The sequence below is a fragment of the Chroicocephalus ridibundus genome, chromosome 4 (assembly GCF_963924245.1).
Source record: "Chroicocephalus ridibundus chromosome 4, bChrRid1.1, whole genome shotgun sequence".
NCBI classification, from domain to species: domain Eukaryota; kingdom Metazoa; phylum Chordata; class Aves; order Charadriiformes; family Laridae; genus Chroicocephalus; species Chroicocephalus ridibundus.
In genome coordinates this window covers 66,301,029-66,317,254 of record NC_086287.1, presented here as the reverse complement: position 1 = coordinate 66,317,254, position 16,226 = coordinate 66,301,029, and the positions used below count along the sequence as shown (strand labels likewise).

General features: G+C 48.9%; 1 protein-coding gene across 5 annotated transcripts in view; it reads left to right on the top strand.

Moving 5' to 3' along the window:
- Positions 1 to 16,226, top strand: part of DAAM1 (dishevelled associated activator of morphogenesis 1) — a 96,371-nt gene that overhangs the window by 39,937 nt on the left and 40,208 nt on the right. For all 5 annotated transcript variants that reach the window (XM_063333625.1, XM_063333628.1, XM_063333626.1 and 2 more), the window contains one exon: positions 11,969 to 12,058. In XM_063333625.1, coding sequence (XP_063189695.1) covers positions 11,969 to 12,058 — 90 coding nt within the window. The remainder of the gene's footprint in view (positions 1 to 11,968; positions 12,059 to 16,226) is intronic.

The following is a 16,226-nucleotide window of genomic DNA, read 5'->3' as shown; positions in this document are numbered from 1 at the left end:
CAGATGCTGCTCCATGGCATGCCGACAGCAGGAGCCATGCTGGCTCCCTGGTGACTGAAGTCATAGAGAGAGGGGAACAGCAGGTGCCCACCGTGTTCCCATGCAAGCAGCTGCAACCCCCTGGCTCCCCAAAAAAAAACATCAGGAGATCTCAACCCAAGCCAGTGCCAGGTGGGAGGGAAGGGGAAGACAAGTTCTGCCCCACCGGCACAAGAGGGCAGATTCCCATTCAGGGGAGTGAAGTTGCAAATCCCAACCCTCCTCCATTACAACAGCTCCTTCTTGTTCTCAGTAACCTGTTGGTGTCGGGTATTAAATTTCAGCATTAGTTAAATGGTTTGGAAAGTGTCCCACTGTTTCTGTATAAACCCACTGTGTAACATTTGGAAGAGAGACAGAGAAAGCACTCAGAGGCGCTGGGATGAATTTTATGCCTACAGGAGCCTGATGCCACCCAGCCTGTCACGCCCCACCGTCCAGGGTGGGATGGCTTGTGCCCACTCTGTGGGACCAGGGTTCCCTCCAAAGTCCTCGGTCGCCTCAGTCTATTGGGTTGAGGGAAGTCAAAGGCGTTGGAGGGGATCTGGAGGCTTTGACAGCTCGGGTTGGTCCTCGGCCAGCTCTTCTCTTGCAGCTTAGTAGTGACTTTTCTACCCCATTTGTTCCCTTCAGGGACTTGGAGTGGCAGGGGTGGAAGATTTCAGGCCTGGGACAGGCAACATCTTTGGGGACGTTGCAGCAGTGAGTTTGCAGGGTGGACAGTCTCTGTGGTCTCCCGCAGAGACCAACAATCTGGCAGGGTCCCTGCTCTGCAGATCCCAGCCTGCTGCCTACATCAAAGGGCAAAGCCTCTTTCTTTTTGGAGCCATCCCACAAAATATTCTCTGGGTTTTGGGTGTTTTTAAGTGTGCAGGTCTGCCTGAGTCAGGGAACATCTGTAGCGTCAGAAATCAGTGACTGTCCCATGCCAGCGGCCAAGGACGAGGGCCTGAGCTGCAGAGGGACCTGGAGCAGCTGACTTCAAGATCGGCTAAAGGCTTGATCTGCACTCCTGGTGTGTGTTTCATGGGCTGCTATGTGTTATATGGACACTTCAGATTTTAGATGGAATACTTAAAGAGAATAGTTAAATAGTTAGGGTTTTATTTTATGGCCGTGCTAGTGTTTCTCAGGAGGAACAGAGAAACAGGAAATTTTTTCTTTTTTGTTTGCCTGGGCACAAACAGGAGCAATCAACCTGTGAGAAATGCCCCATGTTCACCCTGGGCTGCAGGGACAATGTGCCCTGTCCCAGCCAGCAGTACGCAGCAGGCAGGAGCCTGCTCAGGGCAGATGCAGATGTTGCTGTGGTCAATGACGGATCACTGCTTCCTCCTGGAGGGACCTTTTCCTTTTCCCTTCCTTTCCCCCCGCCTGGGCTGAATAGGTTTTCATCAGGGTATTGTTGGGATGTCGCTCAAGTGGGCACTGGCCCCGTCTGAAAGGCTTTTCTTTGTCCACTCTCCTGCCGGGGCTCAGGCTCAGCCACCCAGGGAGGAGCAGGTGCTGGCAGGGAGGTGCAGACAAAAGCGGGCTATTTCCGGAAGATGTACTAATTTGCAGCTCCCTTGGCTGGGGCAAGGCTTTTCAGTTTCGCGCAGCTCTCCTTTCATCGACATCGGTGCATCCCAGCAGCTTGGGTCGGCAGAGTTTGATTCCCAGGGCTCATGCAGTGGAGTGGTACCCACCAGGCAACATCCATCAGATTTAAGGAGTTTCAGGAGGCATTGGTCCTCCTATAGGACACATCAGGAGGATCGCTGTGCCGTGGGACTGCTCAGCCCCACGAGGGGGAATGTCTGGGGCTGCAGGAGCTGCCTACAAACCAAGAGAACAAAGCTGTGCCATCTGCCATGGCTTCTTTCAGGAAGCTCCTGCGTATCCAGGCTAACAATACAGCATTTCTTCAAAGGCTGAAATCTTGCTTGCACACTCAGAGAAAGCACTTGCAAAGCTCCACATAATGGTGCCATATGGTAGATCTTGCTGTAACAATCCTCTATTTTCTGCCAGCAACTAGACTTTCGACCAGATGGGTAAATGACTGATGTCCTTTATATCTGCTTAACACTCCTTGTCACTCTGAGGTTTGCAATGAAATGCTCTGTGTGTGGTGGTGTGCATCGGCCCTGCGGGATGTGCGCCAGGCCGGGGGTGGAGGCACAGGGGGATTGAACAGCTTGGTCTGGAGAGAGCAGCGGGAGCCCCAGCATGACACAGGACCCCTCGCTGGCTCTTCTCCTAGTGGGGTGGGCCGCAGCAGTGTCTCCGTCCCAGCAGTACAAGAATGGTGCTCCAGCAGCTCCTCAGACCGCCTGGCAAGGTCAGAGGAGCTGCCAGGTCTATCGTGGCGTTGCTTGCCCCTAGAGCATGAGGTGCTGCCTCTACCTGGTCCCAAACCTTGCTCCCAGCCTTGCGTCCCTGCCAGCGGAGGGACAGGCTCAGAGGAGATGCTGGCTGCCCCTCAAAGCTTGTCCTCCCGAATACCTGGGCTTTGCAGAAATGCCAGTTACTGGTGCTGATGGGGCCTCTCAGACTTTTCACCTCCAACTCGTCATTAGTGATGTGGAAGAAATTAGAGCAGCCTCCATCTAGCCCAGTGCCCTGCCTGTGAAGTGCAGCATCACAATTTTAGCCTATGAAACTGTAGCAGGTAACCTTCTCTGGGTCCCTCTGCCCAGACTCCATCAGCCAGCAGGTCTTAGACACCCGGGGAGGTGATGCCAGGAGGCGAGTGGCTGGTGGCTGTGCAGTGTCCTCAGCCCCCCGGGCTCAGTACGGACCCAGACCCTTGGCCACTGGCATTGCACAGTGTTGGTGACTGCCTTCACCAGGATCTGCTGGAGGGGAGATACTCACAGACGGTCTCCCAAGTGCTGGGCTTTAAGCCTTCCTCTCCCACATCATGGAAGGCTGCTCCATCCCTCCCTGCTGCTTTCTGAAGTAGTGGAAACTCGGGAGCCTGGGGAACAAAGAAAAGGTCTCTGGCAGCTTACGAGATTTATCACAGCATTTGATTTTGCCGTACTTGGGGCAACCAATGCATTTCATCAGAGCTGCTCTTTGGATGCTATCTGTTAGGAGAGAGTATCCCCCGTCACAGAGATTAATGCTGTGTTGCCTTTGAACTGCTTTGTGGTGAGCGATCAATCTGTGGCTCATGATGTGGGGTGCTTGGGTAAGATGCTCCATGCATAACTGTCCCGCAGAGCTGTGCCTTCCCGCCCTCTCGGCGTGCTGGGGTGATTGCTATTTTATATGCTGCTCAAATGGGCAGCGGAGGGCAACCCCAATGTAAGGAGAAGGCAGTGGTGCCGTCAGTGTGAGTGCTGTTATGTGTTAATGTCAGCACTGGGTTGGGAACTCATCGCTAGCAATATCCGGTTTAACTTAGGAACTTAAGTAATGTGAATTTCCCCCGGTTTCTAATCCAATAAGGAGAAAGTAGGAGGTTTTGGGCCTTGCAAAACAATGCGGCTTTTAAGTAGCAGCTGAGGGATCAGCTGCAAAGCCAAGCTTTGCATTTCATGCTTGCAGGTCAGCTGTCGTTTTTTGCTGTCTGGTCTATGCAGCATTAAGGACTTCAGGGGTTTGTGAGCCACTGAATGGTACCTGAAGCCATTTTCCCCTATATCTGCAAAGAAAAGCATGCAGTTGGTATCCAGAAAAAATATGATTGCAATAGCCCTCGTGTCCTGGGCAAAACACTCTTTTCTGCAGAGTCTGTCCAGGGCCAGACACGCAGCACGGGACTCCTGACTCCGTCCCGCCACCGTCTCCCAAGGCCAAGCTCCCTTGAGCCTTATTAATCACTTCTAAGGAAAAAACCCAAGTGATTTGGTAACGTCTGCTTCTAAATTCACTCTGCAGGGAACCATGTGGACGCTTTTACCTGGGGTTGCCCAGGTTCTGCTCATTAGATGCAAACAGCCTGGACCTGCCACGCTCTCATCGCAGCCTGCCGCTCACAGCACTTGTTTTTGTCACCTTGTGGCGTTACACCCTCTTAAACACGTGTTTCGATAAATAAGCATCTCTATAGAAGTCACAGACCTACTCGGTGAGAAAATAAGGATTTTCTGCCGAGGAACGCTGTATTTCAGCTTTTCAGCATTCATGTAATTGCAATATCTGTTACAGCTGCAAACTAGCATGGGGCCTTGCCCCAAAACCCATGTTCCTGACCCGTAATTTTACAAAGGAGCGAAGTTACAGCACAATGTGAACCCCAGATGAAGGCAGAGAGCACATAAGAAACCTCTTTGTTTCCAGGAGAAGTACAGCTGAAGTGGAAAAATTATGTGATCTACTTGTTAAATGCTTTCCACTTTGCACTTCACAAAAGAGGAGGCTACATCCCTGGGAGATGCCTGGGCAGGTCATTCGGTGACGCATTGGTAACCTTAATTGGGGCATTTAGGTTTTTGGTTTGTGTTTTGGCTCCAAGTGTTTCCAGCACAGGTCAGCATGGAGGGTAGCAGCCTCACTGGATGAGGCATCTGCTCCAGCAGCGGTCTTCTCCTTCCTAATTTCTTGGTGGTTGGGTGGTGTTGTTGGAGTTACGGGCAGGATTGAGCAGCACGTGGGTTGTGCCTTATCACCGACTTCAGCAGGAATCGTTCCTCCTGGGAATAGCCCGGGCCTGCCTTGTATCCTTTTGCAATGAAAGCAAATGAAAGCTGTTCGTACTGCTGTAGTATCTGTTGCCGGCAGAGTCTGGCTGTTCCTTGGCGTGCAAGCATCACTGAGGTTGGCTTTTGGCAGCTGAGGCTTTCTGCAGCCCCATGGGCAGGATCCTGTTTGAGCGCCCAGCGGTCTTAATTCCCACTGACTCCAGTGTTCAAGTCAATACTATTATTTATGGGGATCAGCTTCCCCTCCCCAACAACACCTAACATCTATAAGCCCATCTGGTGCCTGCTTGTGCTAGGTGTCTTGCTGTATGTCAGACCTCAGTCACAAATTCACTCCTGACAGGGTGACTCTCTGCTTTGCACCTGCTCAAGTTCTTAAAAATCACCTTACGATGCCAGGTGTGACCACAGCCAGAGCTGTGGGGAAATGAGGACCACTCGTCCCACCCAAGACATGGGTATGCAAGGAGCCTCTTTCCATCTTATGTTGCCCATCAGCGTCAGTCTGTAACTGGCTCCTTGCTTCCCTCGGCCACATCCTTTGGGTCCCATGCACAGAATGGTAAATCTTGGGAAGCTTTCAGGATCGAGTTGGCTTGGGGCTTTGCAGCCGCTAATTCCCATCCAGCCCCTTTTTGAGGCCCTTCCCAGGGTGTTATCTGCGGAAACCGTGGTGGGTTTTAGCCCCAGACCAACCATGCACAGCTTTTCGAAGTGAGCATCCCTATCGGGCAAGGGACATCTGAAGCCACACTTGACCCATTCATTAGCTTGCCTTCCAACTTCAGTAGCTCTCAGGGATGCCAGCAGTGGAGGTGGTATACAAAAAGAGATTGAAAAGAGAGCTGCCTCTTTAGGTCCATAAATAGGTGGGAGATCCGCATCCGAAACCTCCTCTTATTTGTTTTCAAGCTGTGCTGTATTATAGAACGAGGTGAACCTACCAAAGGACAGTCAAGCCCAGCTGTGGTTAACGTGAATTTAATCAACTTTAGTGATCACAGTAGTAAATAATGGGCCAATACATCTTTTTTTTTTTTCTTTTTTTCCTTGGGGTTTATGTACAATTCTGTGGAAGAAGTGTGCTGGTGATCCACCTGCAGGGCTTCTAGGTCTGAGGGTGCTCTCCAGGGTAAAACTGCGTAGATCAATAACTCAGGCTATAAAAGTACCCTGTGTTTAATTAAAATGGGAGAAGGGTTTTCCAGATAATGTCAGCGAAAAGGTCACAGAAAGTCAAGCTCAATAAATAAAAAAAAAGTATTTATGTGGTTATAAACATATATTACACAAAAAAAAAAAGTTTGAGAAAGCTAAGTAGATACTTCTCTCTTAAAATAAATTAACATTAGATATGAACACCTTTAAAACCTTTAGCCTATTAAAATAATGAATTAAATTAAAAAATATTAAAGCAGTACATGCTATCTGCCTCAGTTAGGTATTTGAACTGATGGAAACATGAAGCAGCTGCAGCTAGGATTTATTGAGGAGCTAAATCATCTATTGATGGCTGTAATCTTTCCTGCAGAAGAAGAAAGGAATACATATTTTATTTACGTCTGTCCTGTGCATTCAGATCGATAACGTAAAGCTGCAGAGCAGGGTGGATTGAGGTCTTTCCTCTTCCAGTCTGGGACTAAAAATTTTATGTGGGAGGAGGCTGACTAGGCACAAGCACTTTGAAGTGTTAACACATTATTCCTTGTTGCTGCTACTCATTCCCTTGCTGTAAGCAATTTCCTTTATTCAAAAAATTCATTACATTATAAAGGCAAAATTAATAAAAATCTCCTATCTGTTATGCTTATTCATTAAGAAATATGAATAGTTGAGTTTTGTTCCTGTTCTGTAATTCCAGCTGCAGGTTGTTATGGGTAAATTAAAAATGTACAGTGATAATATTGGCCGGGGTCTGTTTCTCTGAGGCATCATTTTTAAGTTCTCAGGGTACTATTTCTGAAAAGATGTGTGCTAGGGAGGAGGTATTTTTATCACTAATACTAAAAATAAAAGACTCCATTCACTACCTTCCTATTTACAAAAAAAACCCACCTAAGATAAATCTGCATGCGTCGAGAATTGTAATCACCTAAATAAATGTCACAGATAGAGAAGCTCCTCCCATGGTGCAGGACGTGTTTCAAGCGGTGGTTGTTTGCGCTGTAACAGCCGCTGAGTAATAAGTCTGTTTCTTTAGGAAAACAGCTTAAAAAGAAAATAACGAGCGAAGTAAGATCAGCTCTGAGGTGGAGGTTTATTGCACGCCGGTGCAGATCGCAGCCTGGGCTGGCGGCTGCAGGCAGGCAGCTGCCCGGCTGGACGTGCGGGCAGTGCCGTCGCCCAGCGGAAGAAGATTAGATGAGGTACGGGGAGAAGAATGCTGATTGCCGTTTCCCTTGACACTGCAGCATTCTGGGATAAGTCAAACTGATGAACTTGGAGAATAATGCCTGGAAAAGAGTGAAAAAGTGATATGACCCCTGAGAAAGGAAGCCGAGGCAAACTCCAACAGGCCTTTTTTATTTTTTTTAATTCCCATGCTGTACCAGTTAATGCCAAATGTTACCGAAAAGTTCCCACTTGTTTCATTCTTTCTATTTTTTCTTTTTTGTTGTTTTTTTTTTTTTTGTGCAATCTTGGATGTCTCATGCTTTATTTGAGAATGCGGAGGTCTTGCCTTTATGTACTGTAGTCTCACAGAAATTTCTAAACTCTGCATCCATCCATCAGTAGTGAATTCACTTGCTCTTTATTATGTTGTCATTTATTGACCTGGTGACGTCCTTCTGTGTATGTGTGTGTGTAGAGAGGGATATATATATGCACACATATGTGTGTATATATAAACACAGAACAACCCAGCAAATTTTAATTTTTATTTCAATTATGGCAATGGATATGACCTCCTTATTTTTTACCGTCTGCTCCATGTGCTACAGTTACGCGATTTGTTAGCCAAAAAGGTGCATTAGACTGAAAAGTTTTTCATCTTTTTCCCTACAACCTCTGAAGGTATTTTGGGGGTGCAGACCCCCGTATTGTCCCTTATTGCATCTCTACTCCCCAGCTACTTCTTGCAGAATGTTTGGTGGCCCACAGGACCTGGGGGATGTAGGGGAAGAACCAGTGATGGTTGTGCTGGCGTGTTGCAGCTGTGGATGGGTAGCGCTCAGGCTCGCCCAGCTCCAAGAGCTCATCCTGGAGGTCATTTCTGAAGTCAAGAGATTTGCAGCATCCTTCTGGCTTCCTGCTGTTGCCTCCTTAAAGCCTGTGGCTAGCAGCCCAGGGAAGATGCTCATTGAAATGTCCACCATGTCATAGGTGAAGTGGCAGAACAGGAGCTTGCACTGAGGACCACACAGTGAGTCTGGGGTTGGACTTGATGCTCTTTCTGGTAGGAGGGTTAAACACTTCTTCCAGCGGCAGCGCCTCACTTTTCTGGTTGATCTGGCTTTGCCTTCAGGAGGTGGTTGGTTACTACAGTGGCTGCAAACCAGAGAGGTGGTGGAGTCTCCCTCCTCGGAGATATTCAAAAGCCATCTGGACGTGGTCCTGCTTAATCAGGGTGTTGGACCAGAGGACCTCCAGTGGCTTGGGCTCCTCATACAACCCAGTTGCCAGCTCAGGGAGGTACAGACCATGGGAACATCCCCCCTTGGGGAGGTTCTCATGGTCTGTACCTCGCCGAGCACCGCTGTGTGTCCTCCAAGGGAAAGGTATAGATCACTTGATAGAAACTTGTTTGGTCCATGGGTTCATGCTCATAGCGTGCTGAGCTGTGAAGAACGGTGTGGGATCACCTTCACTGGAGCCTGTGCCGTGCTCAGAGAAAGGGGGAGATTTGCTTGGCTTGAGCCGAGAGCCATCAGCAAAGGAAGCTGCACGGAAGTATTTTACCGCCTAGAAATAGCAAATACACGCTGAGAATCAAATCTCCCCTATGATTTTTTTTAAAAATCATATTCGAATAAAGATTTAATGTGGAAACATGTTTCCTGATCTAAAGGTGAATAGTTTAACTGTTCAGGATAAATATTTAAGAGTAGCGTATCTTGTTCCAGTAAAAACACTCTGGGCAGAGACTTCCTTTTGGTAGCAAAATGAAGCTGTTATTTTACGTGCCTTTGACACGATTAAAAAAAAATATATAGCCTAGTTGGCAGATCCTGCCATGGGAGGCAGCCAGGTGGAAGGCGTAGAGCTGTGAAAGGGGAAGCTGAAGTGAGGGGTGAGGGCTAGGGGGGTGAAGGACACCGAGCCACCAGTTATCTTCTCACTCTTCAACAGCCACCAACATCGCATGCTGTGTCAGGAGTGCATGGCTTGCAAATGGCCTATAAAATTAATTGCCAGTTAGAATCACCTAATTGTCAAGCTCATGATTATTAATTGAAGGCGCATATGGGTTTGAGGTTGTACACGGCTTCTCTGCCATGCTGCGACTCCGCCGAGCCATCGGTTTGTCAGAGCTGCGCTTGTACGGTGGTCCGTGAGCCCCCAGAAGATGGCTGGTGTTCCTCTCCTCTCTTGATCTTTTGGATTTTGAAGGGCAGTTTCTGAGCAGCCTGCTCGGGGCCGAGGTGTACTGAGATAGCCATCGGTGAGCGTAAGCGAAGGGCTGGAGGTGGGTGCAAGAATTCTCCATGCGCATAAAACCAGCAAAGACCTGACTCTTCATGGTCAAGTCACTGCTACAACTCAGAATAACAGTCATTAGTCACTATTTGATTATGTGGACTTTCGTATTCACTGGGTGCCCCGTAATATTTATTTAAACACCTCTCCCAAGCATCCTTAGGCGGGTGTTACTGGATGATGCAGGGCTGCGATGACTGAACTGGTTAGAGCTAGGGCACAATGAAATGCGCTCTGTGTGGCTCAGAAGCATTTCTGTACCTTTTTTGGATGTGTTTGCACATTGTCAAGTGCCAGCACCTAATATGTTCTTCTGCTTTATCCCTTCTTGCTCCTGCGTAGGCTTCAGCTTAGTTTAGATTTTTTTTTTTTCCTTGGTTAATAAATCTTAGCATTTGCACAAGTTGTATTTTTAGGGTATGGGTATTTTGAAAGTTTCAATAAATATTTTTCTAAGGACCCAAGTACAGATGTGCATGGCTGGTGCTTTCCTGCCTGAATCCCAGATTCACGTGTCAGGGAAGCAAGGTCACAGTGGAAGCACTTCCCTGTGCTCACTTAAACCCTCACCACAGAGGTAGATATTCATCAGGAGACCCTCATCCTCTCCCACACTCCCAGATGTACTTTTCCAATGGGCAGAATTTCAGCCGGGTCCCTGCATCAGATGTCATCCTGTTAGCCACCTCTAGGCATGCAGAATTAGGGCTGAAGCAGAGCTCGGGTATCTCATAGCCTGAGGAGGCAATGGCGAAGAACATGGAGTGCAATTTCAGTTTTGAGGCATGGAAGGGTGTCGAGACTTGCCCAAGGCTGTGGGGGAGATCAGTTGCTGGGTATGAATCCCTGGCCTCCCAAATTGTAAGGCCATGGGGAGGTTTGAAAGCGGCGCTCGTTGGAGGAGTCAGCTTAGTTCTCCTCCTGGGTGCAGGAGGAGAAGAGGTGCCTCAGATCGTCTCATCTTTCTCAGTCCTCACTTTTTTCCAAGTCTCTGTTGCAGCAACATGTTTATTTCTCTTGTAAGTGTCTTGCAAGTCTGCTTCCAGAGCTCCGCCAATGTCGGCTTTGTGGAGTACAGTGGTTTGAAGAGTCAGTCGATATGGGGGGGCAAAGGTCAAGGAAGAGGCAAAGCTCCTCTATGCGTATGTTATGGAAAAAGCTCCATGACACCTTTCCTTTCGAGGAGTAATTTCATCAGGAAGTGAAATTAATACCTGAAATGGATGTATAAGCCTCTCCAACATGTTAGGACTGCCGGCAACCCTCTGTTGCTGCATGTTGCTCTGGAGGGCCCTTGGGTTTAGGTTACAAGATAGCTGAAGGCTGCCTTCCTTGTCTACTGAGTGCAATATGAGCTTTGATTAGATCAGTTGAATTTCTTCATGGCACGTGGGCTTGCTGATGGAGGGACCCATCTTTACCCATAGGCATCTTGTTCAGCTCTTGCCACATGGGGCTTTTACCTTTGATTGGGATGTCAGGGGCTAGCTTTGGTTGATAAGCATTATTATTCAGGCAGGGAATCTTTAATGGGTCTCCATGTGGTTTCTTTCTTTTGTTTGGTTTTTTTTTTCCTTTTATTAGTTGCTGGAATTAAGTGTGTAATTTTTAAAGGGTATCCTCTTAATTAAATCCACTGGCTGGGTGAGATGAGTTGGCTGGAGGTCATGTCAGGGCTCTCCTGCGACCTGCAGCATCTCCGGCACACCCACCACTGCACCAACAGCCCTCCAGCACAAGGATTATCATCAGTGGTGGTGATTTTAAGAGACATCCATGGTTGTAAGATCAATGTTGGCTTTAGCAACAAGCCTCACAGCCCTGCCTGAATGTTTTATTTAGTTCTCTGATAAAAGCTTTGACCTACATCTAGCACTAGGAAGTGGCGAGGCTTTGATAATACTCGGGCATCCTGCTGGAGAGCATGCTGCTAACCGAGCCTCCAAGTTGAAAATGGATGTGTCCTTTAAAATAACATCAGATAAACCAATAAAGGTTTCAGTAAACAGCTTTATCTCTGTTGGGCAATATGTAGTCCAGTTTTAATTGAGTGGATGTACCTCTTTATGAACTGTAGATATTAGGAAAAGCGTTTTCTATTTTTAGTTATAGGAAAACAAACCAAAAGCCAAAAAAAAGCCCCCGGTTTTTGATGATATGATGGTGTTGGAAATGGAAATGGGCTGGACCACTCGATGTTCAGTGGTGAAGCAATTATCTAGGGTGGTAAAGAAGAAAGGTTCTATTTTAATTGTTCTTCACTGTGTGTATCTTAGATGTGGTCTGTCATCTGGAGCTCTCAATCCTCTGTGCGAGGCTATCTTGTGGGAAGCTGTAACAGCTTCGTGGATGTCCTTTCTAAAACACTTGCTGCCTTTAAAAGCAATGAAGGCAATGTCTGTGAGGAATGAGGCAGGGAGGTTTGCAGCCCTGTCCTCCTGGCAGCTGGCTGTAGCCCAGGAGTCAAGGGGAGGTCAGCAACAGCAGGATGAAAATTAGCATCATTGCCCTGACAAATCAATAGTCACGGGGCGATGCTGCGGGACCACCGCTGTGCTGTGGCCCCACATTGATTTGCACCACTTATCTGGGGGGTTGTGTCCGTGCCATCACCCATTTGTGTACTCATGTTGCATGTTTTTTTTTCCCCTTTCCAGGATGAACTTGACCTCACGGACAAGCACAGAGAGGCCATGTTTGCGCTGCCGGCAGAGAAGAAGTGGCAGATCTACTGTAGCAAGAAGAAAGTAAGAGACCCATCAGCGTTGTGGTCGGGGGGCTGAGCCCCTTCCCTGCCATGCAGGGTGGAGAGGAGATGTGGGGAGGGACACAGCTCTCTTGGGATGCCGAGTGGTATTTGAGGTGTCGCAGAAATGCATCTGTTCCCCGGGGTGGCCCTGAGGAAGCAAGGTCTTCAGTCTCCAAAACACAGAGCCTTTCTCCCCAAGGCCATTCAGGCTGGAGGAGGTGTCCCCACAACTTGCACAGGTGTCCCCCACCCCATGCTCATCCATTCCAGCACAAGCAGGGCCACGTGTTGCTCTGTGGCCACCGAGGCTGACATTGCTGCAGCAAGGCACTGCTCCAGTCACCATCTCTCATGGCCCTGCTCTTCTCTGCTGATGTCTGGTCACCCAGTTACAGCCTGCTCGAAAGTCTCCCCCTCTCCTGGGTTTCCAGTTTGCTGCCATAAAACAAGCTTGGCCATCTCTTTTGTCCTTGCACCGTCTCTCCCTGGAGGACCGCACAAATGGAACGCACTGCTGGGGAAGCCATGCCCCTGCAGCGCAGCCTGCGAGAGATTTGGCCTGGTGGTGCAGAGCTTGCTTTTAGGGCAAAGCTGTGTCACCCCTGGGGCGATAAAGGGCTCTAGGCTCATGGGTTTAACTGAGATACCGCTGATGCGAGGGCTGATGTGAGTCGCTGATCTCTCTGCTGAGCTCCCGGCGTGACGTGTCCGCTCTGCGGTGCTGCCCTTGTGGCCACATTTCTTAAGCTGAAAGCGTGCAGGCACATCTTCCCAATGCTGAGATACGCTGACATCTGAGCTTGGTTGTGTCACGCTTTAGAAAGAGGTCAAGAATTGAGGTTTGTTTGTATTTCTGCTGGTAAATCAATGCCTGGGTGGTGCCCGTGGGCAAGTTCACAGATGCTGGTGCTGGTGCTCTCAGTGTGTCCAGGATGGAGCAGACTGCCTTGCCACCTTTCTCTCTTGGTTCGTTTGCTTTTGCTTCTTGGCACAGGCAACGTAAGTGGTGCAGGGTACTACACCGCTTGTGAGGTGGCCAAAATCACTCTTTTTTTTCCCAGTAAACTGAACATTTTTGCCCCTGCCCCTTGCACAGGAATTACCCCGAGCTATCTGTGCTGGAACTCATTATCCCTCTCAGAGTTGGCCAAAACAGAGATCCTGCAGGACATAACACCATGGGGAGAAATGAGGCAAAAATCCTCAATCTCACAAGCAGAGGGATGGACACCAAAGCCTGCCCAGGAAATGCCCCCATCTGGGTCCAAAGGAGGGCCACAAAAATGATCAGAGGGCCGGAACACCTCTCCTATGAGGAAAGGCTGAGAGAGCTGGGATTATTCAGTCTGGAGAAGAGAAAGCTCTGGGGACACCTTATTGCAGCCTTTCAGTACTTAAAGGGGGCTTATAAGAAAGATGGGGACATTTTAGTAGGGCCTGTAGTGACAGGACGTGGGGTAATGGTTTGAAACGAAAAGAGGGTAGTTTTAGACTAGATATAAAGAAGAAATTTTTTACAATGAGGGTGATGAAACACTGGGACAGGTTGGCCAGAGAGGTGGTAGATGCCCCATACCTGGAAACGTTCAAGGGATTAGGTTGGATGGGGCTCTGAGCAACCTGATCTAGTTGAAGATGTCCCTGCTCACTGCAGGGGGATTGGACTAGATGGCCTTTAAAAGTCCCCTCCAACCCAAACCATTCTATGATTCCCAAATTCACTGCTGCATCCCCTAACCTGGCTGCAGGAGTTGGCTCAGCAGTGCTGGTGGTCTCCTGGCCCCACTCAAAGGGCACTTGCTGCCATTAATGCCTCTTTTCTCCTGCTGTAGCAATGGCACCAGATTTTCCAGCTGTGTTTTGGGCCAAGAGCAGGCTTACCTTGCTCATGTAGGATTAAGTTTTAAGCCTCTCATAAATACCCCTGAAATCCCTGTATTATTGTTAGACAGAGGCCTGCCATGCCCGAGATTTAAACTGGGGGGGAGAAGAGGTGTTAACAAATTACAGGCACTGCTCTGAATTGACAAGAAAACGGGCAGGGGATGCTCACTCGTCACCGTCTGTCGGATAAGCGGAGCTGTGCTCCAGTGCATCTGGATAAGGAGAGACAATGGAGACTTAAATCAAGCAAAGCAGTGTAATTATTATTGTGAGTGGAGATTATGTGCTGTCTAATCTCCTGGGGAAGGGTTTAGATGGGGCTGATGGTGCCTCTTTCACATTCCAGCACCTCTTGCACTCACAAGTTTTTAAAAACCATGCTGAGGAACTCCTTGCTCCTGGGAATGTTGAAGGAAGGAGCCACAGAAGCACCCGGTGGCATCCTCAGAGGTTCTCGAAGCAGGCGCCCGTTCGAGGATGGATCCTGCCTGCAATCCTGCTCTGGTCCTCATTCCTCTGGCTGCTCTCAGCTGTTACTTGCATAGTCGTGACGCTGTCTTGGTGAGCTGCAGAGCGTACATGCCACTGCTTGCTCTGAAGGAGATGTGCTGGTGGCTTGTTTGCAGGGGAGACAAATGCTTTTCTTCTGCTTTTTAATTAAAAATGAGCAAGACTGTGTCAATGGAGGCTTCAGCAGTGGAGGAAACCAGGAATCACATGGACTGGAAAACATGTCTCTACGCACGGCAGGCTCTAGGCAGTCCTGCTTCTATGTGGTGAGGACTGGCATGCAGCGGAAACATCAGTGCCTATCCCAGCAGCTTGTGGTAAATCTTACTCACGTACCTCTCTGGTTTTAGGAGGATAAACCACCTGCGTGGTAGCCTAGCATTGAGGAGAGGGGCTGGACTTCTCCGGCTGAGAGTAATGGCTGTGTTTTGGCCAGGGCCGTGGAGCTGGAGACACGGCAGGGGTCCTACCTCCCTGTCTCAGCTGCAGGCTCGGCGGCGGTGATTTGGGAAGTCCAAGGGTGCACCTAAACCCTTTGGCCTGCCCGTGTTCAATAGCAAGTTGTTACTTGAGATGCTGGTAACACACAGCTTCACCTGATGCATCCCAGGGGACTGGCAAAGGTGGACATCAGTCACAGGCAGCTGCCTGACTTACCAAGGATCCAAAATTGTCCCCTGAGCAGTTTTTGTTCTTTCCTCTATTGCCAATTTTGTCTCCTGTTGGAAACAGACTGTCAGGTGACTTCGGTCGGGCTTTGAATCTGAAAGCCCTAGTTTAGGGTGTTCCTAATTTTTAGCATTTTCCCCATTTTCCTGCCGGTTGCAGTGCTCCCTGCTGCAATTGCAGAGACCAGTTGCAACAAGCTCTGTCCTGAAGGAGCAGCACAAGGCAGGACAGAAATGCTGCCCAGCCTTCTCCTGGGGGTTTTCCTCAAAAATCAGCTTTGCTGGGCTCCAAAATAACTCGTGCTGTGGCCGTAGCCCACGCAGCCAGGGCACTCCTCTGCCTCCATCAACGGCAAAGGTGTGTGCAGCACAGAAAGCATCTGAATATCTCCTGAATATCCTGAATATGTCCTTTCAGTGTGTTCCCTGCTGCTGTGTGCCATGTCTGGCACTTCTGCTTTGCTCTTGGTGTCACCATACTCGGCTCTGCAGAGTGCATCCCAGTTGTTGCACATTTTATTTTTTATTTTATTCCCCTCATAGGTAAGTTTTGGTAAAAGGTGACCAAAATGACATTGTTGTGCTGGGTTGTCCTGGCAAGGGATTTGGCAACACCTGGCCTCAGCAGTGCTCATCAAGATGAAATAAGGGAAAACTGTATTTCCTTCCCTGGAATATTTCCCCCTGCCCTGCAGCTTAGTATCCTGGTTTGCCTGCCCCACAAGCAGCTATTTTTATCCCAGCCTATAGTACCGGCTTGTCAGGGTGGAGGTTTTGCCCTCTCTGATTCTCTGTCCGTGGAACTACTGGGTCTGATCCCAGACCTGATCCTCCTTGGAGCAAGGGGATGCACTAGATGAACTCCCCGGGGTTCCGTCCCACCTGCATCACCCTGTGATGCGGGGGTGCGGGAAAAGCAGAGACATAAAAAGCGTCTCGTGATGGGGGCTGGCGAGACTGTCAGCAGTGACCTGAATGGGAACTGAAGTCTGCATTAAATCCAGCAGCTGTGCAGCGCTTGGGTCAGGAGGGAGATTTAAAGATTATTGGAGAGACCTTCTTTGAAGTCATCAGCCCTCTCTACGGCTGTAATAAAGCAGGGAA